The sequence below is a fragment of the Equus quagga genome, chromosome 3 (genome assembly GCF_021613505.1).
Source record: "Equus quagga isolate Etosha38 chromosome 3, UCLA_HA_Equagga_1.0, whole genome shotgun sequence".
Classification (NCBI taxonomy): domain Eukaryota; kingdom Metazoa; phylum Chordata; class Mammalia; order Perissodactyla; family Equidae; genus Equus; species Equus quagga.
This window is the reverse complement of record NC_060269.1, coordinates 150,000,104-150,020,519: the sequence shown is the minus strand read 5'-3', so window position 1 is coordinate 150,020,519 and position 20,416 is coordinate 150,000,104. Positions and strand designations below refer to the sequence as shown.

At 56.1% G+C, this 20,416-nt stretch overlaps 1 protein-coding gene across 1 annotated transcript in view; it reads left to right on the top strand.

The window, feature by feature from the left end:
• The first annotated feature begins 7,402 nt into the window (after positions 1-7,402).
• C3H4orf50 (chromosome 3 C4orf50 homolog) overlaps positions 7,403-20,416 on the top strand; it is a 51,814-nt gene continuing 38,800 nt past the window's right edge. Inside the window, 3 exon segments of the mRNA XM_046655786.1 lie at positions 7,403-7,689; positions 11,549-11,687; positions 14,941-15,534. Coding sequence (XP_046511742.1) covers positions 7,403-7,689; positions 11,549-11,687; positions 14,941-15,534 — 1,020 coding nt within the window.

The window sequence follows — 20,416 nt, the reverse complement described above, 5'->3', positions numbered from 1 at the left end:
TGACTTCCGTGAGCCAAGAACTCGGGTGGGTATCCCTTCATTTTCACTGACAAAATTGATTTTCTAACAGTGAGAATGCCTCCCGACTCTGACGATGCCCATTCCTGAGAGGCGAGGCACCGGGGACCGTGGCCTTGTGGTAGATCCCTCCCTCGGCGCTCAGGCTCACTGGGTCAGGGTCACTGACGAGTCCCACCCTGGGGGTAAGATTGGAGAGCTCACTGTAAACGAGGATGGATGACGGGGACCTGGTTGCCCCCTGTTGCATTTCACCTTAAAAAGGGGCTTTGTGGTTTATTTCCAATGGTTCTTTCCATTTCTGGTGCTCTCTATTGCCTGTGGACCAGTAAATTCACCACAGGGGCCAGACCACAGTGGCGTCCTGCATCAGGGCCCTGCGGGAGCAGGAAGCTGATGGGCAAGGCTGTGACTGTGTACAAAGTGCCCAGCAAGCCTATTCGAAGACCCTCCAGCTCCTGCCCCACCCCCAACCTTGACCCCCAAGCCTGGCTTTGATGCCTGTGCTGTGCTCAGGGCCCTCCAGACGGAAGTCATCCTGGCAGCTCGTCCCACTCTGATCACCGGGCCCCGGGTGTCCCCAGGACCCAGCTCTTACCCTGAGTTCCTGCTTTGGCATCCAGGTCTTTCCCCACGCTCCTTGTTCTGAGGGTCTTCCTTGGGACTAGGGGGTCTCCCAGGGCCCCGTGAGCCTAGAGATCTGTGCCTGAATCCAACCTGGGCCGGGAATCCTGTGACCTCTGGGGATGCCTGCAGCCCACTAGCTGCATGGACCCCCAGGCAGAGCTCTGGTCCTTCCCCATGTCCTCAGGGATGCCCTGAGCCTGACCCTTGCACACAGGGCTTGGTCTTGCATCTTCTGTGTCCTGGGGCCTAGGCCAGCACTTGGCACATGGGCGAAGTTCACTCAGAGTTTGTGCAGCAAGAAAGGAAGGACCCCAGGTCTCATCAGATTGGGAGTGGGGGTGGGGGTGAGGGTGGGGGCCGGAGGACAGGCGATCCAAGTGCTGTTTCCTCCTCCCCCGGACTATCGGGGAGGATCCCTCAGTGAGCTCAGCCGGCAGTTCAGGACACAGTGGGGGCAGATAAGCCAGGGGCTTCTCCAACCATTTTAACCTTTGGTTCTTGTGTCATTTCAACTTATTTTCAATTCTACAGGATAGAAAAAGAGCTTATGGAATAAACTGAGTCCCCATGGCAACCCCAACCCCACTCAAACCAAAATTCAACAGCAAAACAAGCTATTCAAGCCCAGAGACTGAAACCGGAATTCATATACACTTGGCGGCAGCTCGGGTCCCTGGCTGGGTCCTGGCTGGGCCGAGCTGTAGGAGTTCTGCAGGGACGATGGGGATCTTGTCAAGCTTGGGGCCACGTCTGAGTCCCTACTGTAGCACCTTCAAGAGCCCGAGGGGCAGAGACCCGAATACCGGGAAACTAAGTGCAATTACCGGAAGCCGAGTGACGGGAGCCGCCGCGTTGTCTGCGGACGGGCCGAGTCCTGTCCTTGCACCGCGTGCCTCCCCTGGCTGCAGAGTGAGGGCCCGGCTGAGCGCAGACCTGTGTACATATGTCTCCGTGAACTGTGCCCTGCGCGTCCACAATCTCTCAGCCAGAGTGACTTGTAAATGTCCCCATGATCTGAACCCAAAGTCAAGTCCCAGTCAGCAAAACCCTCCAGATCCGTGTGCAGCTGGACTCAGCAGCCAGCAGCCAGAGGCTGGGGAGGCTGGAGCCTCGCCCGCTGCAGAGGGCGGACCCCAGGGACCTCAGATTCTCAAAGGGCGAAGGCACTGGCTCCATCATTCTCCTGGGTGTAACACGGTGAAAGTCTCAGAACATGACTATGCCTGAGGCCATGTGGAAGGAGGACCGAGAGGGTAGACACAACCCATGCTCGGGCTGTCTTGCATCTTGGTCGTCATTTACAAGGGGCTGCCGAGGAAGGAATGCTGCGAGCTGGAGCATCCTTGGCGAACTGGGCTCCTTCACTGTGGTCTGAGCCCAGGTCCACTCTCTTACAACCATAGAGAAGGAGGCAGCCCTTCCTGATTGCAGGAGACTGGCCCCTGAATCAAGCCTCCCAGGAGATGGATGGAGTGGGGCAGCTGAGGAGGGCGGGACACCGGTTGGTGAGCGTCAAGCCCAGGAGGGAATCCCAGAGAAGGGAAGTTACTTTCTGATGCTGTTATTTTAGGGTTGGGGTGGGGGAGCATCTCCAGAAGCATCTGCTCGCAGGACTGTCCTCCCTTTGGAAGGAAGACATTTGGAATCAGAATAAATCAAGGGAAATAGGTGATGAATGCAAAGCAAAGGACAAGTACGTCAGTGTTGGAAGAACTGGCAGAAGGCAAGGATGGGTTGACCCTAAGGATGAGAAGATCCACTGGTCTGTGTTGGACTGCAAGAGCAATCCTGCGATTTCTAGTGAGAAGAACCTTTGGAGAAAACAAAAATGACTGATGTTCAGGCCACTGAGGGAGTCAGTGGGGGAGGAAACCTGACAGGGAGCTAAAATTTCTCAGAAGGCAAATCCAAGAGAAGGACATTGTGATTGGGACAGAAGGGGCTCCCCAGCCAGATGGGGAGGGATGTTCAAACCAAATCAAAGGACTGGGGACTCTAAGCAATCACACACCAGGACAGCTGAGAAGTGACCCTTCTCTTTTGAAATCTTAACCCAAAGCACCTGCTACACCAGCCCCCATGACTTGCCAATATTTGGTGACCAAATGGGAACAAGCTGATGTCTTTGCTTGAAAAGCCAGGCCTCTGAGCACTCCAGGTGGCAATGGGATTGTGGAACCACGCAGTGAGGGGGAATGAAAAGCACATCTGGGTTCTCTGGGCCGAGGAAGCAGAGAAGCACTGCTCTGCTAACATCTGTGGGCAGAAGTTCGGGAGACACGCGTGGGTCCCTGGGAAGACATTCCTACGGCCCTGAGTGTCTGTCTTCTCTCCACTGCAGGAGCCTGCAGGAGCGTGGTCCTCATGGCCTCCTGTCCTCTTCCTTCTCTCTGCTCGGCTCTCCCAATCAGACAACGGGGCAGGAATGGTGTTGGCTTTGAAGTCAGACCCATCCCTGACCACTTTCCTGCGGCAGATACTGGCAAAGGACTTGCTGCTCTGAGTCTTAATTTCTCCGTCTGTGGGATGGGGGTGATAGTTCCCACACAGCTCCTCACAGGAGATCTTCTTCGAGCAAAACTAGACACAGGGCTCCAGGATCCTGGCAAGAGACACAGCAGGCAGCATCCGCTGCCGCCTCCGTGGGAATCGTCCTCAAAGGAGACCATATAGCCTACGGCGGACCAGGAGCAATTCTCTGAAAGAGCTCAGGTGCGAGGGAACGAGGCTGACACGGGCAGGTATGGGAGCTGCTCTGGCTTAGAAGCCCAAAGTCCCCTGTATGAGCCAGTATTTCTTGTGACACTCCCAGGCATTGCTCCCAAGGTCCCTGCCAGGGACAGGCCTGGTGCCAAGAGCCACTAGACTCAGGGGGCCTGAGCCCTGGAGGCCCACCAGGTGCATACCTAGATTTCACCCACATCCCTCTGCCCCCAGGTGAGGTGCACCCCTCAGGGTGGTGGTTGTGGTTGTTGCTTAGTGACGCAGCCCACATTCCATGTGTGTGGTTTCAGGGGAGCAGAGCTCCAAGGTCAGCTGAGGCCAAGGTCAACTTCTCATGCAGAGAGGAGAAGGGCTGGGTCTGCCCTTCAGCACCACGCTCCTCACAGATCTCCTGGGAGCATGAAGGGAGAGCCCGCGTCAAGTTCCTGGCGCAGGGTGGGCCACACGGTGCAGCTTAAATGTGTGACTTCCTTCTCCTCATCCTGATGCCCCCGTCCTCTGTGCGCCAGCAGCAACCAGCCAGGAGCTGGGCAGAGAAGTCCAGGGTTCAGACTGTCCTGTCACTGCCATTCTGGCAGCTTTGTGAGCCATCCTGGTTTGCCTGGGACGTGGGACTTCCAGTTTTAAAATGAGGAAAGTCCCCAGCAAACCAGGACGTGTGGTCCCCTACGGCTACAAGGCCTTTCTCGCTGGCCCCGCTTCACTTTTGGTCCCCCGCTGGCCGTGGATGGTTTCACTCCGAGGCACATGCTGAGTTTGACTTTTGTGAAATGCAGATGGTGGGGTGTGTGCGCTGAGCTGATGCTTCCAGAGGCAGCTCGCCCAAAGGCCCGGGATTTACTGACCGCGCCCAGCACTGTGCCAGGCCCTGGCTGGGGGAGCCACGGGTGCCCTGGGCACGCATGCCCTGCCTCTCCTCCGGGGACCAGGGTCACCTGGGAGAGCTGAACACTGTCCTTTAACCTGAGCTCAATACCTTTCTAAGCAAATTCGTTATCTTTCCTTCCATCGGCCACTCCCGCCTCCTGTCTTCTCCACCCGCCCTCCCGCAGGCTGAGACATCTCAGGCTCTTTTCTCTCACCTTCAGTAACCAGTCTGTGGGCAGCAGGAATCCTGCCTCATGCTCCAAGGACAAACAGTGGCGTGTTTGTTTTTGTTTATTTTCTCACACTTAACCAGAACCTGCTAGAAGCCAAATTGGGCGTGAGATCCCAACCAGCCAATTTGGGGTGCTCCTCTCCTCGAGGTTGTCTAAGAACTCTTGGGGGCTTCTGCAGACCCCTAACTATGCCCCCCAGATTCCAGCTCTTTGGTCCTGATGGGAGCTGTGGTCTTCAGATGGCTGGGCCCCCCTCCCGCCTCCCTCCACCATCTCTCTGGGGCTGCTGTTCCCTCTGAAATGCGGACTCCACTCCCTGATCTTAGCCAGGGCCTGAGTCCTTCCTGTGACCAGCCTCACTGAGTCTCCCAGGGGTGCAGGGCCCCATCCTTACGGCTGCCCCTTGGTAATCTGTCCCCACCACCCAGGTCTGAGAAGCCCACAGGTGTTGGTTGATAATCCACGGGCAGGCCACGCTTCTTTCCATCTCCCCAGACCCAGAGGGTTCGTTCCCAATGAAGCTCAAAGTCTTATTACTTGTCCAAAAAGAGCCTGAAGACACTTCCCCAGGCAGAGGCCCTGGGACTTTCCTGTCCTGGGGGAGGAGGAAGGATGCACCTTCCGTCGGGGGTGCTCCCCTAAGAAGGGGCTACAGCATCTGTTTCCTCCTCGCAGGCTGCACAGTGATTTTCCAGTTGGTTGCTCTGCCGCATGCAGCTGTCAGTCACTCCTGCTCCAGGATGCTCCTCACGGCTAACGTCCCCCGAGGCTCACTGTGCAGGAGTTTGTGAGCTCAGTGACCCCACACAGCAGGGAGGGGCTGCTGTCAGTCTCATTTTGCAAGGGGCTGAGTTAACTGCCTGATGCTGCGGCAAGTAAGCGGCAAAGTTGGACACAGCCCGTGCGGCAGGTCTGGGAACCTCATGACATTGGCTCTGCCCACCGGCAAAGAGCCAGCACGCTGCGTTTGCCACGTGGCGGGCGGAGTGCTCTGTGTAGATCAACGCGTTTATTCCTCAACGGCTCCCCTCGTGAGCAGTTAGGGAATTTGTCCAGGATCCCATCTGAGCAGCGATAGAGTCAGGGTACGAACCCAGGCCGCCTGGCCCGGCGCCTGAGGTCTGAGTTGCTCCACTACCGCTTCCCTCCTCTCGGCTGACCCGGCCCAGCTGCTCTGACTGCTCCGTGTCCACTGCAAGCCCTCTGGCCACCCCAGCACACTGGCCACTGTTGGGGAAATAGGAGTAAAGCCAAAAATCTCCTCCCAGCCCAGAAACTCTCCCCACAAAGGTAGAAGAGAAAGAACATGATTTCATTATCGAATGAACATCACTCCAGAATGGGATGCGCGTCGCAGGCAATCCCCTAAGAGATCTGCAAAGACAGAGAGAAATCTCATCCCCTTATTAGCGAGTAGATAGAGCCCATTCCGCACGCATTCTCAGGATAAACAGTAACTCGTCTTCAAATAAGAGGACTCGACAGCACTGTTTATTACACGTGGGTCACCCTAACCCACCTGGCCACTGGGGTGGCCCTCTGTGTTTGTTAATTTGTCTTATGCAAAGGAAAACTAAACTTCTCCCATCTCTATGGCAGGAGATGGCACGCATTGAAGTCCGGCTCCCGTCCCCCTGCAGGAACTGGGAGAGAGGGGTGTTATTTTCCTTGTATGTCTACATTCCAGAGAGATGGTTCCCAGGTCCTTCAGAAAGATATTTCTGGTCAGAAAGCTGGCAAAGGCTCATTTAGCTTTTAAAAGGATTTACATATATTTCAAAGAGATGAAGAAACAACTTGCAAGTTTTCCAAAGTACATGCTCTAAGAAAAGAGAGGGGAAATCTCTTCCATTATTTTTAATGGGGAGAATGAAGCCTCTGAGTTTTAATTTCTATTTGTCCTTGCACCACGCCATTCCAGGCCTGCTGCACCAGCTCCTCCTCCATGCTGGCGGCCTCCGTTCTCGCCGCCTGCAAGCCCCAGGGTGCTCCATCCTCAGAGTTACATCTGACCAGGCTCCTGCCTGGCTCTGCATCCTCCAGGGACCCCCCACTGCCCACAGAGAGTGCCAAAGTCCTCGTCCTGGAGCTTAAGGCCCACACGGATATGGCCCCAGGCCACCTTCTGTCCTCGGGCCTCATTCCCCATTCTGTGTGTCCACGAGGCCGGCCAAACCCAGACCACTCCCATTGCCTTCACCTGCCCAACTCTGCTGTAGGGCACCCATCCTTCCTCCGCCATCTCTCCAGCCTCTGCCTCCCTCCTCCAGGACGCGTTTTCTCCCATCTGGGGTCTTGGTGCATTCCTTACCTCTCAGGTTTTGGAGTCAGACCCAGCTTTGAGTCCTGACTCTGCCACTTCCCGTCTGTGGGCCTGGACAAGCTCCTCCACCTTCCAGAGCCCCTGTTCCATCATCTGTAAAATGGTCATGATCACGCCCGCCTTGTAGGGTTGCCGGGAGATCTGGACCAGGTAAGGTGAGAGGGCCAGTGCAGCACGGGTTCCCCATCCCCTCGCCGAGCAGATTCTAGGTCCTTGATGGTACTCAGAGAGGAAGTGTAGAGCTTCATTCATTACGGGGTGAAATACTGAGAATTTATAACGTTCCAGGTCCTGCCTGGAAATCCTGTTTTACCTCTTTGACCACATTATTAAGCTTTTAATCCCCAGTGGTTGTCCTGTGCCTTTTTCTTGCTTTGGGGAGTTCTGGCACGCCGGCCTGTAAAGCGAGAGGCTTTCATTCATCTCATATGACATTCGTGCTGATGAAACCCAAGTCCCCGCTCATAAATAATCCACCTTTTCTTGTCCTCCTCAAAGGATGTTTTCCTGCCCCATCTGAAGGCGCTGCAGCCACCTCGAAATCTCCAGAAAGTCAGTGTTGCAAATTCACTTAATTTTATGAAGTCTTGACCCGTCAACGACACACGGGATGGAGCCGACAGCTAAAGCACGGACTGAAAAAAGTTTCAGCTACGTTGTCAGAGCCCCCAGCAGTGATGGGTTTGATGTGATGAACGTCGATGTGAAGATCGACACGTCCTGGATATTCCAGGACGCAGAGGACGGTGGTGAGGAGCACGGCTATCTTCCGGACGGAGCAGCCAGCAGCCCAGACGTGGACACAGGGACGCTCGGGAAGCAGCTGGAATGCTCAGAGCAGAAGCTGTTGGCAGCCGTGGACAAGCACATGATGTCGGAGTCCAGGCTGAGGACCAGGTAAATATGCCATTCGGACCTTTTCTTTGTGTATTTAAAGAACCCTGGGGCATCACAGTCATGTTAGAATGGTGTGTTGAATTGTTTATACGGCCGAGGAAGCAGGCTCACCCATGTCACATAACCTGCCCGCGGCCATCCCTGGCTCTCAGTCCTGTCTTTCCGTCCTCTGCTCCCCATCACTGGGGCTGGGGCTGCACAAGGCTGCCTGCTCCCTCGCTCACTGGCTTCCGCCTGCGCCCAGCCACTGGTAGGCACTGAAGGGAGAGGAGGGGAGAAGCAGGGCATTTCTCCCCTCTCTTCTGCTCAGGGTGGATCTCCGACAGCGGCTGCAACTCAGTCATGCTTTCGGCTTTCTCTGTGGTCCTGCTCATGCCCGGTGGCCTGGCTCCTGGGCCCCGGTGTCACCACCTCCTTCTCATGCATCCATCCAGCCCAAGGGGCAGGAGGGGGCCCCTGGCAGGTGCTAATGTCTGGGATGCCTGTTATCTCTGTGCGGCCTTTTAGCTCATCCAACTTCTTTATAACAGATTCTCTGTGTTTGTTTCTCACTTCTGGAGTTCTGGGCGTGGGCTCTGTTTTCCTGATGGAACCGACATGGTCCAGAGGCTGGGAATCCAGGCCTTTCTCCAGAGCCCATGCTCTTTCTGGATCATTCTTTGATCCCTAGGCCAGCAGAATGAGGAGGGGCCATGCACATATAGCAGAGGAGAAACCCAGTGTGGACATGCAGTGCCGTTATGGCTGGGGTCAATTCTGATGGGTTTCCCAACATCCCAGCAGCCAAGAGTTTTAGATTTGTCTGACATGTCACCATTTTCTTGTATTCTCCTTTGTTTTAATAAAGGCAAGTCATTAAATGTGTATTTACATGTGCTTTACTTTTTTTCTCTCTCTTTGTAAAACTTTTCACATGAAGAAATTCACATATCAGAAAAATTATTTTGTTACTCTATGTATCACTCTCTGTGTCTATCCATTCATTCATCCATCCATCCCTCCATTCATTCATTCATTTACTCATTCTGCAACCCACACTTACCCCCGAAGAACCACATACTAAGTTGTATCAGTCTGCTCAGGCTGCCACCACAACGTGCTGTGGACCGGGGGCTTAAACAGCAAAGATGTGTTCTCTCCCAGTCCTGAAGGCTGACGTCTGAGATCCAGGTGTGGGCAGGTGGGTTTCCTCTGAGGCCTCTCTCCTTGGGGCCGTCTTCTCCCTGCGTCCTCACATGGTTGTCCCTCTGTGTATGTCTATAAGGACACCAGTCAGATTGCATTAGAACCCACCCAGTGACCTCATTTTACTTTAATCACCTTTGTGAAGACCCTGTCTCCATATATGGTCACATTCTGAGGCACTGGGGTTAGGACTTCAGCACAGGAATTTGGGGAGACACATTCAGCACGTGTCGTGAGTCCTGGGGGCTGAGAGCTGGGACAGCAGGGCATCCTGGACCTGCCCACGGGGAACGGTGGGCTGTGTCCTCTGTTCTCTGGAGGCCAGATGCACCGTCCTGCAGGAGCGGGGCGGGAGGGGAGGCCGGATCCGTGGCCGGGGTGGAGGAGGAAAGGGAGTTACCGTTTACGCAGCAATGCGCTGGTGGTGTGCACTCCGTGCTGGCCTCCCACACATGCCCCCCATCGCTCCCTGAACCCTGTGACACACAGAGTGATGTGATCCCCCTTTCCAGATGAGGAAACAGAGGCTGGAGGATGAAAGACATCATCCAGGGTCACTAAGTGTATGTTGTGATTTCTCCAAGGTCACACCTCCAGCCACGTGCTGGAACTGGGACTTGAACCCAGGCCGCCTCCCAGAATTCATCCCGCTCCCTGATGGAGTCTCCTAGTTTCAGGGCACTCTTTGCAGCCCTGCATGTTAGTATTTCTAACTTGTCGTTAATTTGTGAACAATGGTGCTTCATTGTCTATTTCTTGTTTGTGAGTGTCTGCACTTCCTGTGGCTGCTGTAACAGCTTAGCACAAACTCAGCGGCTTCAAATAGCACACGTTCGGTGTCGACAGCTCTGCAGGCACGAGTCTGGCATCAGTCTCCCCGGGCCGAAGTCCGGTGCGGGCAGGGCGCTGCGCCCTCCAGAGGCTGTAGGGCCATCTCTTTCCTGTCCTTTCTCCGCCCTCTAGAGCTGCATTCCGTGGCTCCAGGCCCCTTCCCACTTCCTGCATCTGCAGAGCCAGCCACCGAGCGCCTTGCTGTGGGCCCGTTGCTGCAGCGGTGGCACGGCCTTTGCCCTCTGTGTCAGTATCCCTCTGCCTCCCTTGCGCTGGCAGTCAGGGCCCACCCAGATAACCCGGGATGATCTCCCATCTTGAGATCTTAACGTCATCTCAGCTCTGGTCTCTTTTGCATTGTAGGGTGACATTGGTCACCTGGGATTCTCGGTTGGATATGTTTGGGGCTGTTATTCAGCCTGCCATGGTGACGTCAGTCATTTTCTGCTTACTTTAAGTGTAAGGACAACATCAGAATTAAATATTGTCTCATGTTTAATGTGTCGGGTTGGTCAAAAACTACAAAGAAAGGCATTTCTCGTCCCTGTCAGATATCGCCACGTGTTATAAGCACTCAGAGGTACTCAGCCTGACTCTCTGACTGATGAACTGAGGTTACTCCTCTGGTTCAGTCTGGAAGAAACTTGACTGTAATCCACACAAGAGGGCACACTCCCTTCTGTCACTTTCCAGACCCTCGTCCAGGGCCTCAGAACTAGAGTAGAGCAGGGCACGCTTACCTTATTGTTAATAATAAGGCACCGTTTAACTTAATCTTCACATCGACCTTCTGAGCAAGGTGCGATGACCTCTGTTTCACAGATAAAGATACTGAGGGTCATAGTGGTGAATGAGCCCAGTCTAAGCCCCATGACTGGTAAGTGGCAGAGCAGGGAGGCAGAGCTATGTGGTCCATCACCCAGGGAAGCAGTCTGTCCCTGGGGAGCAGGTCACCTGCGTGGACTTGGGTGAGGGAGCGAGGCTGCGCAGAGCTTGGCCCCGTGGGATGGGGGGCACTTTTCGCGTGTTTCCTGGTGTCTGCTGTAAGATCAGCGCCTTCCCGGGCCTCGGATACTGCGCACAGGGGACCAGCAGGTCCTTGCGCTTCCTGCTCTCCCCCTGGGCTCCCCTCCGTTCACACTTCTGCTTTCTAGAGCTGCGGGGTCGGGGTTCACCTCCAGTCTGGGGATTAGTTTGCATGTGACACAACCTCAACACTTCCCGGGATGATAAAAAAGCCGTCCTGTGGCTGAGCCGCCCCCAAACGTCACAGTTAGGCCATTTCCAGCTTCTCACTTCTGTGAGTAATACAGACATGAAAGTTTTTAATTGTAGACACCTTTTTCTTCATTTCAATAATTTCTTTAGAAGAGATTTGCAGGGATGTAGCTCGAACGGGAGGCAACAGAGCACAGGGTAAAAAGCATGAGTTTGGAAGTCAGACAGTCTAGACTCTAAAATGCTGTGTGACCTTGGGCAAGTGGCCCTGCCTCTCTGATCCTCAGTTTCCTTGTGCGTGAAGTAGGCAGAACAGAACCCCCCCAAGGGCTGGTAATGTGAGGATTAATTGAGACAATGCAGACGTCTGGTTCTGGCTCAGTCTTTGCTGGTTTCCGGATTACCGGTTCAGGGATGAGAACACTGTTCCAATTCCTGATTCATGGTGCCTTATTGTCCAAAAGTGGTCTTTGAAGCATTTTAGATCATCTTTTAAAAGACATGTATGAATGTTTTACAAGATGTAATTTTATCAGAGTAGTAAATTGACCAAATGACAAAAACAAAAGGTCTGGGACAACCTTGGGCCATTTAGGCCTCCTAAGTGCCTCGCTTCACTGCGCAGAATCCGGGAGCTGGAGCTGTCGGAGAGGAGCCTCTTGCGGAGGGTGGACGAGCTGGGTGCCCGCGTGCTCCAGGAGCGCCGCGCCTCTCTGCGGGCCCACGAGGAGCTGCAGGCACTGCGGGGGGAGCTGGCCCACCAGGTACCATCCCGCCCTCTTTCCAGCACTGGTTCCACGTCCCAGCAGGGGGACTCCACCTGTCTGGGTGCCGCGGCCGCTGCAGTTGAGCAGACAGGGGGGGCAGCCTGGGAAAGCCCAGGCCGGAGGGGTTGGAGGGACCCTGATTCCAAGGGTGTGGCCAGGGGCTGGGGCCCTGGGCAAGGTCACCAGCCTCTCTGGGCCCCAGCTGCCCCGTCTGTAAAGTGGGATCCCCATCCTGGCCTGCTCCCTCCCAAGGCTCCTCCCGCTGGGGTCCCCCGGGGGTGTGAGAGTGCTGGGTGCCCTTCGGGCTGTGTGCTCGCCGGGGCTCTGGTGAGAGGGGCCTTTCTGCGGCCTTTGTGCCTGACCTCAGGGCAGCCAGCTGTGGGATTCGGACAGGATGACTGTGCGGGGTCTCTACCCTCAGGAGGTGTTTGCAGGTGGGGACACAGATGAGAGACAAGCAACTCGGAAGCTGGACGCTGGGTGCCGTGAGGGAGGTGCGGGCACAGTGTGTGTGGTGGGGGAGAAGCTACAGAGGACTGGGCCGTGTGAGTCGGGCCCTGCGGGAAGGGCATGCGAGGCATGGGGAACAGCATGAGCAAAGACATGGAGGTGTGGAAGAACACTCTGAGACCAGAGCAGAGGGTGTGGGCAGGGAGAGGGAGTGGTGAGACAGGAGAGTTCCAGAGATCGCCAGGGCCACGGGGTGAACGGAATGCTGAAGGCAACGAGAGCAGCTTTCGAGGACTCAAGCAGGGGTCAGGGTTTGGGGGATATGAGTCTAATTGCACGGTAGAGAGAGATGGTGGGGGCCGGGGGACAAGTTAGAGTACTGTTGGAGAAGGAGTGGGCGGTTAAGGGGCGGACCCTGGAGGCAGACGCCTCTGCAAATCCCAGCTCTGCCACTCACTAGTTGTGTGACCTAGGGCAGGTGGCCTAACCTCTCTGGGCCTCCGTTTCCTCATCTGTGAGAGGGGAATGATGTACCAACCCCCTTGGACTGTTGCGTGAGTTAATATGTGTAAAACGCTTACCACGGCAGGCATTTAAATAACGCTAGCTGTTTTCATAATTACTAGCTTTTATTGAAATATTCTGGGGGGAGATGGTGAAGGCTGGGGGGTAGGACACATTTAGGAGATGCTGCAGGGGCAGAAATGACAAGCCTGGGAGGGCAGCTGCGGGGGGTCCCACAGACCCCCAGAGGCATCCTTCTCCGCCGACGGCTACTTACAGTGAGGCCCAGAGCCTGGCAAACTGAAGGCTGACACTTGTCAGTGGGCTGTGGGATCAGCTGGGAGATACGAAGGGGCCATCTGATGTTCGAACAGGAGTGCTGTTTCTTGAAACTTCTTTGTCGGTTGCACATGTGCGCATGTGTATAACGGGGCACGTTCTTACAACGTGTTTCTTACAGTGGGAAGCAGCCCCAAAAGTTTGAAAACCACTGGCTCAGCCGTGAGCTGAGACAGAAGGGAAGCGTGGGAAGATCGGGGGCTCAGTGACATTGAATTAGTCTTTGAGACACCAGGGAGACAGGCGAGTGGCATTTTTCCCCTTTACGTTGAACTTCAGGTGCAGAAAGTGGGGGTAATTCTCCTTGGTTCCTAGCACACCGTCCTCAGCATCCCAGGGGGAGTTTTTCACACGAGATCTAGTGATGGTGTGTGGGATTTCACCATCGAGAACGTAATCTCTCCGTGGAAGGCACTGTAATAAATATTTTTGAGCCATGCCCTGTATACACATGGGAGTTCCAAGGTGAACCAGCCCCTGCCCTGCATTCGAGAGATGTCACAGCCATGAGGGTGACCAGCAGGGGCAGTGCTGTCGGGGCCCAGAGGCACCGCCACCCTGGCTCTGTAGGACACCACGCCTGTTTCTACACACGTCTCTTTATTATGGTCTCGTGTGGTCTGTATGCTCCTGGGAAAGTCCTGTCACGAAACCTCATTTCTGGATGAGGAGCGGAAGTTCAGAGTGGTGAGGGGCAACCCAGAGGGGACCCTCTGACCCTCAGTCTCTCTCCGAAGTGCCTGCATTTCCGAGTACGTTGTGTCGAGTGTGTGGACGAGTCCTCTCTGCCCTTTGCACCTGGGATCTGCTGGGTGTCAGTCTCGCCCTGTTGCCCTCCATAGTCCCAGCAAGCATTTGTGTACACAGTCGCCTCCCTTCTCTAGTGGCCTGTGGTCGTTCTGAAAGCTGATAAAGGCAGACTCTCGGGAAATGGAGCACCGACCTCACACCATCCGGCACTCGGGAGCGGGTTTGCCTCCCAGGGACTCTGGTTTTACCCGCCCCATGTCCCCCCAACATCCCCTGAAGCCTGGAGCTGCCCCCAGGCTCCCTCCCACGTTTGTGCTCGCTCCTTTGTTTTGTCTCCTGCGAGCTCTCCTGGCCGGGTGGCGGCAGGTGGGCACCAGCCGTGAAAGAAGGCTTATACCCCTGGGTGGTTTCACCCGTTGGCTTAAATCACTTCTGAAAATGAGGCAAGGACTCCCATTTTGGCAGTGGCTGGGTCCTCGCAGTCCAGCTCACAGCTCATGGGTGGGGGGAGGGCAGGGTTTCGGAACAGGGAGATGTGCACTCCAGACAGGCAGGCGGCAAGTGGAGGGAGAAAAGGTCAGCTACGCAGACGTTGAAATCCCCGGCCGCAGTGACTGTTAGTTGTGTAATATTATGCAAGTCACTTCTGAGTGTCCCAGGGGGATAGTAACAGTCCCTAGCTCCACTGGGGGGCGGGGGTGTATTTGCAGTAATGAACAGCTGCCGTGACACTGGGGGTCCTATCTCACCAGCCAGAGGCCACGGTCACCTGACCCTTGCTGGGCCAGGCATTAACTAACTCTTTAGGCCTTGGGAAACGGAGAGGTCTGGCAGGTGCTGGGGGGAAGCGGGGACATCACGGGCTCCCGTGGCGGCTCCTTACAGACTGGAGTGGAGGTATCAATCCTGGAACCACTGGAGTGGCCCATCCCGCCCTCTGCACAGCTTCCTTCCAAGGACTCAGGGAGCTCACGGGGTGCAGGGCTCCTCCCAGGGTGACTGAGTGAGGCACTCCGCTTCCGCGTAAGATTTTAGGGAGGGCAAAAAACTCAATAGTCAAGATAAATAATATTTTGATGCACTAATTAAATGCAAAAAATCCAGGATGAACAAAATATCGAAATCTAAGATACAGGCAGGATCAGCGCGAGCGGCCCTGCGGCCCCGGGCTTGCCTCCTCACGCCCTCATCCACCGCCAACCTGTAGGTCCTGGAGAAGGAGCGCGCGGCCCGGCGGCAGCGGTGGCGGCTGCGGCGGCTGCGGGAGCGGCTGCGGCGCAAGGACTAGGCGCTGGCGCGGCAGGCGGCGGCCCTGGAGCGCGCCCGGCGGACCCAGCGGCGCCAGCTCGGCCTGGTGCGCGAGCAGGAGCGCGTCCTGCGGGCGCAGGTGCAGCGTCTGGAGGCGGACGTGCGGCGCCTCTGCCGCGCCGCGGGCCTCCTGCTGGCCGAGCTGGACGTCCCGGCCCCACGCAGCCCCCGATCCCCGGGCCCCGCCGACCCCCGGAGCGCCCCCCAGGAGGCCGCGGAGCTGCGCGCCCTGCAGGCGAGGGCCGAGCGCGGCGAGCGCGAGCGGGAGGAGGCGGCGCGCCGGCTGCGGGACCAGCGCGCCACTGAGCGCCGGCTCCGCGCGCAGCTGGAGGAGCTGCGCTGCCGCGTCTACGAGCTGCAGCTGTCGGAGATCGGCCTGCAGGGCCAGGTGGAGGACCTCGCCGAGCAAAACAGGAGCCTGCGAGAGAAGCTGGGAGGCCAGGCCCCCGGGGACAGCGCGCGCAGCACGGCCCCTGATGGTCACGGCAGCCTGGTAAGTGGCCGCACCGCAGGGCAAGAGTGAGTTTTCGATTTTCTCTGTCTTGTACAGCCACTGGTGAAGTCAACTCCTTCGTTCCCCAGTCTTCCTCTTCATCCGCTCATCCGAGCCAGCCGGCCCCAACCTTCTGTCCGTCCTTCATTCCTGCAGTCATCTGCCCACCCGTCTGCTCAGCCAGTCCTAGCCATCCACCTGTCCAGCTTCACCCACCCGCTCAGCAATGCAGCCGCCTCACTACCCCGCCCTCCACCCCTTCGTCCACCCATCCACCTGTCCCCCCCGCTTAGCCACTGCTTGTTTACTCACCCACCCACTTGTCTACCCACGCTGCATCATCCTTTGCCCCACCACCTACTTGTCCATCTCTCCGCTCAACCACTCTCCAGGGAGCCAACCAGCCGCCTTTATCCCCCATCGTCTGTTCCCGCCTGTCCGTCCTTCCAGCCAACACTGAATGGGCCCTGCGTGTCTGGCCCTATCCCAGGTGAACTGCCCCGTGCGGTATTACGTAACTGTCACGTGCCCGGGAAGTCTCCCCTGCTGCACCCCCTCCCTGAGGGCAGTGGCCCTTTCCAACCTCCCTCACGGCTCCAGCGGTGACGCCGGCTCCCTGCGCGCAGTGCTGTGCGCATCTGCCTTTCTCCTCCTCAGACTGTGAGCTCCTCGCGGGCAGGGTCCAGCTCTGCTGCGTCTTTGCAGCCCCCACCCAGCAGCACCGGGAGGTCCCCGGGACTGTGCAGTAGAAAGCACACAGGCCTGGGTCCCTTTCTGGTTGTCCTGTTGACTGGCTGTGTGACCTCGGGCAAGTTTCTTAAGCTCTGGAGGCCAAATTAATTCATTTGACTGATGGCAGAGTAAAAACTTAGGTGTGATGCGCTCCTGCCATGTGCTGGGCACCCTACTGGGTGTTTTCAAAGGCATTATTTCCTTTAATTCTCGTGAAGACTGTGAGGCGGGTACTATTACCATTCCCACTCCACATACGAGGAGGCTAAGGCTCAGAGAGGGAGTTCGTTGACCTGTTGTCACACAGCTGGTAAGAGGCAGAACTGGATTTGGAGCCAAATTTGACGTGAGTCCAAAGTGTGTTGTTTCTCCTGCACCTGGCTGCCTCTCTGAAAAGAGAGCGTTCACCCAGCTCTCTTGAGAGATCCGGATCTCTGCTTCTGGCCATTGGGTGAATCCGCATTTCAGGAAAAGTCAGTGAGCAGCCTTCGCCAGAAGATTGCTTGTTAAAAAAATCAAGTTTATCTTCTGACCCAGACCATCTATTTCAAATTAACTGGAACTTTAAACGCGCTGCCTTTTCTCAGGATGATGACATGTATCCTGCCTAGATCGTTTTAACAGAGTTTGCCTGTGGTCGTAGATTATCTTTTTACTACTTTATCCGCCTGTTGTCGCTCTTCCACACGTCCTGTTGGTTTTTCCTCCCGTGTGTTCGTCAGATGAAAGGAAAACTGTACATTTAATATTGTCACCTCACTGTAACTTTGGAAAATAAATCATGTCTAGATGGAAATCGTCATTTAGAATCCTTTCTGTAATTGTCCTAAACATAAGACTTCCGTTTAGGCTGTCGGCTCAAGTCCCATTCTCCCACCCTCTCTATCTTCCCGTACACTGCCACTCGCTCTTTCTTTATTCTCGGAAGGAGAGTAAAGACCGAAATACTTAAGAGACTCCCACTAACATCTTGTACGCTTGGTGTTCTTGTCTCATTTAATCCTCAGGACAGCCTCGAAAGCCAGGTGCTGTTATCCCGCTGAATAGATAGGGAAAATGAGACCCAGGAGATTAAGTGACTTGACCGTGGGCACCCAGCTACAAAGTGGCAGGGCCAGCAAGGGGACGCAGGCCAGATCAGAGCCGTGACTCCAAGCTGCTGCCCTCGAGATGCCCAGGCCGGAGTCTGTTCTTGAGGAGTTTGGGGCAGTGTCGCTGGCTGGAGTCAGTGGCTTGTGTGCCATCCGTTCACAAGCCCCTTGTCAACATGTGTCTGTGACCTCTTGGAGGTTTCAGGCCGTGTCATTTAAAAGTTCCAGCACCGCAGGGGAGATGCATCTCCCATGGGGCACATGCTCTCAAGACTTTGCTGGATGTTGCACAGTCAAAATTCTCTTGAAAGTTCCCTAAGTGGCCCTAAAGCGTGGTCCCCAGCCAGTTCTGCCTCTGGCCCTGGGAGAAGCCAGCCCCTCGCCAGCTTGGTGGCAGAGCGGGCGGGGCTGCTGGTTAGGGACCCGGGAAAAGAAGCTGCTGATTCTTAGATGCTGGAGCCACACGCAGTGGGCAAGGTGCTCACACTGCTAGAGCAGGCTGGACCCGGGTGGACAGAGGCACCAGCGAGTCCAGCGCAGCTCTGTCTCTTACCAGCTGGGAGACCTTTGGGTGGGTTTCTGTGCCTCGATGTCCCGCGGGGGAACTAGGGGTGGTACTGAGACCTGCTGCCAGGTCTGATCGTGGGGATGAAATGAGGGCGTACAGGGAAGGCTGTCAGCGCCGTGCCTGGGACAGTGTGAGTGGCCACTCACATTGGCTTCTGTCACCATCACTGTCACCATCACATTGTCATCTTTCCCATCATCTCTTCCTGGTCTGTGTTGCCCGGGTGACTGTCGGGCAGATGCAGGCACACTACTTCCACGACAGTTTCCTCTCTCTTCTCTTTTTATTTGTTCGTGCAGAGGGCTCGTCCTTGCTGGAGCAGGTCAAATGTGGCTGATTTGTCTCTCCACTGATCTGTGGGGATGGCTGGGGGAAGCACAGGCTGCCAGGGCCCTGAAGTGAACGGGGCCTGAGGTCACCAGCTCCCCATCACGGTGGCCTGTGATGAGCCAAGGGGGATGGAGAGCACGGCAGTGGCTCTCTGGGGCGGGCTGTCCCCAGGTGTGGCCCTCCTGGCCCGGGGGCTGAGACCCTCTGCCTGGCTGTGGAGGTAGAGGTTGGTTGGTCTGCAGGGGCAGGTGAGGTGGGCGCGCCCCAGCCTGCCCCAGAATGACCTCATCTTAATTTGCATCTGCAAAGGCCCTACTTCCAAATAAGGTCGCATCACGGGTACTGGAGGGGGGCCGTTAGGACTGAACGTGTCTTTTAGGGAGACACGATTCAGCCCTCAACACACGGTTATGTGGCGGGTGATGGCTGTGGTCTCACCTCCTCCTCCTGCTCGCCTCCTCCAGGTAGTCCTCCCACTTCCGGCCTCCCAGGGCCCCTGGGCTGCCCTTCTCGGGCCCCGACGGGGCACTGTCATCAGCACCAGAGGGAGCCTCCGGGGGGCAAGTGCGGGTGAACCATCCAGTGAAGGCTGGCGAGGGCGAGGCTGCCTCGGGCCGCCTCCGTCGTCATCCCCCAAAGGCCCATGTGCACAGGGGGTCGTCATGGTGACGAGCCCAGGAAAGCATCTCTGGACCGGTGTCTCCCTCTTGTGGTTGTGCAAATGCATCGACCCCGCCCTGTGTAAAACGCTGTCCGTCCCTCTCCCGCCTCATGTTTCACCTGACATGCCGCATACTCATTTATTCGTTTATTCCCTGCTTCCTTCCGCCAAGATGCAGAGTCTTTGAGGCCAGGCATGGTTCTCTTTATTTTCTGTCGCGTCCCAGCCCTAGCACAGCACTTGGCAGGGAAGGAGCTCGGGAAATATTCTTCAAGTGCAAGGAGGGAGGGGGACACGACCAGTTTTTGACGACTGGAGCCCCTGGGCCGGTTCAGGCCCCCGTCAGCGCCGTGAGGCTGAGGATCAGACGATTTGGGTTCCTGGCCCGTTTATGACCCCGTGAACTCGGGATGTCCTGCAGCCCCTGTGGATTTCTGCTGGACGATCGGGTAGTCGCACTATCTACTGAGTGGCGTTGGAGTGAACCGCCCATGGGAGTGTGGAAGCAAGAGCCTTTAAAGGCGGAGCGAATGTCGGGAACATTTTCAGCATAAAATATCATCAGGCCATCGCCAGTTCCGGCTTTCGGCAACCTAAAACCGACCATAGCCTGTGAAAAACCAGGTTGGGAGAATTTTATCAGCAAGGGGCTTGCTCTGGCCATCTGTCTATGTCCATTTTGTGGTCGTTTGTGTATTTCTTGCGTTGCTTGCTCTAACTTCTCAGGGAGATGGACTCTCATCCCCTTTGCTGATGATCCTTTCAGGGGGACTTGGCACCAGGGGGACCAGCTTCTTGCTACGGGCAGACGTTACCAAGTCCCCCGGATGGAGGCAGGTGGGCCAGGAGCCTGGCCCTGCCCCTGGGATTCCTGTGAGCTCTGAAGGCATTTCACTTCTTAGCCTCGATTTCCTTGTGGATCAAATAGGGACATAAGTACCATATTGGTTTCCTGGGGCTGTTGTGACAAAGGACGGGCAACCGGGGTTAAACAACAACTCTGGAGGCTTGGAGTCCAGAATCAAGGTGTCAGCAGGGTTGGTTCCCTCCCAGGCCAGGGGAAGGGTCCGTCCCAGGCCTCTCTTTGCTCGTGAACGGCTGTCTTCTCCCTGTGTCTCTGTGCGTGATCTTCCCTCTGCGTGTCTGTCTCTGTGTCCTAACGTCCCCTTTTTATAAGGACCTCAGTCATATTGGACTAGTGCTCACGCTAATGACCTCATCTTAACTGATTCCATCTGCGATGACCCTCTCTCCCAATAAGGGCACATTGTGAGGAACTGGGGAGCTAGGCCTTCAACAGAGGAATCTCGAGGGGACACAGTTCAACCCATAACAAGCGCGCCTCTGGGTGAACTGTTGTGAGGCCCCCGAGATGGTAAAACTGCCGGATCCGGTTCCCGCATGTGCTTCCTCGCCGGCTTTGCGTGGGTGGATATAAACGACCCCTGACATTTATTAGGGCATCTTTGCACCAGGCACTGTTTCCAGGCTCTTTGTCTG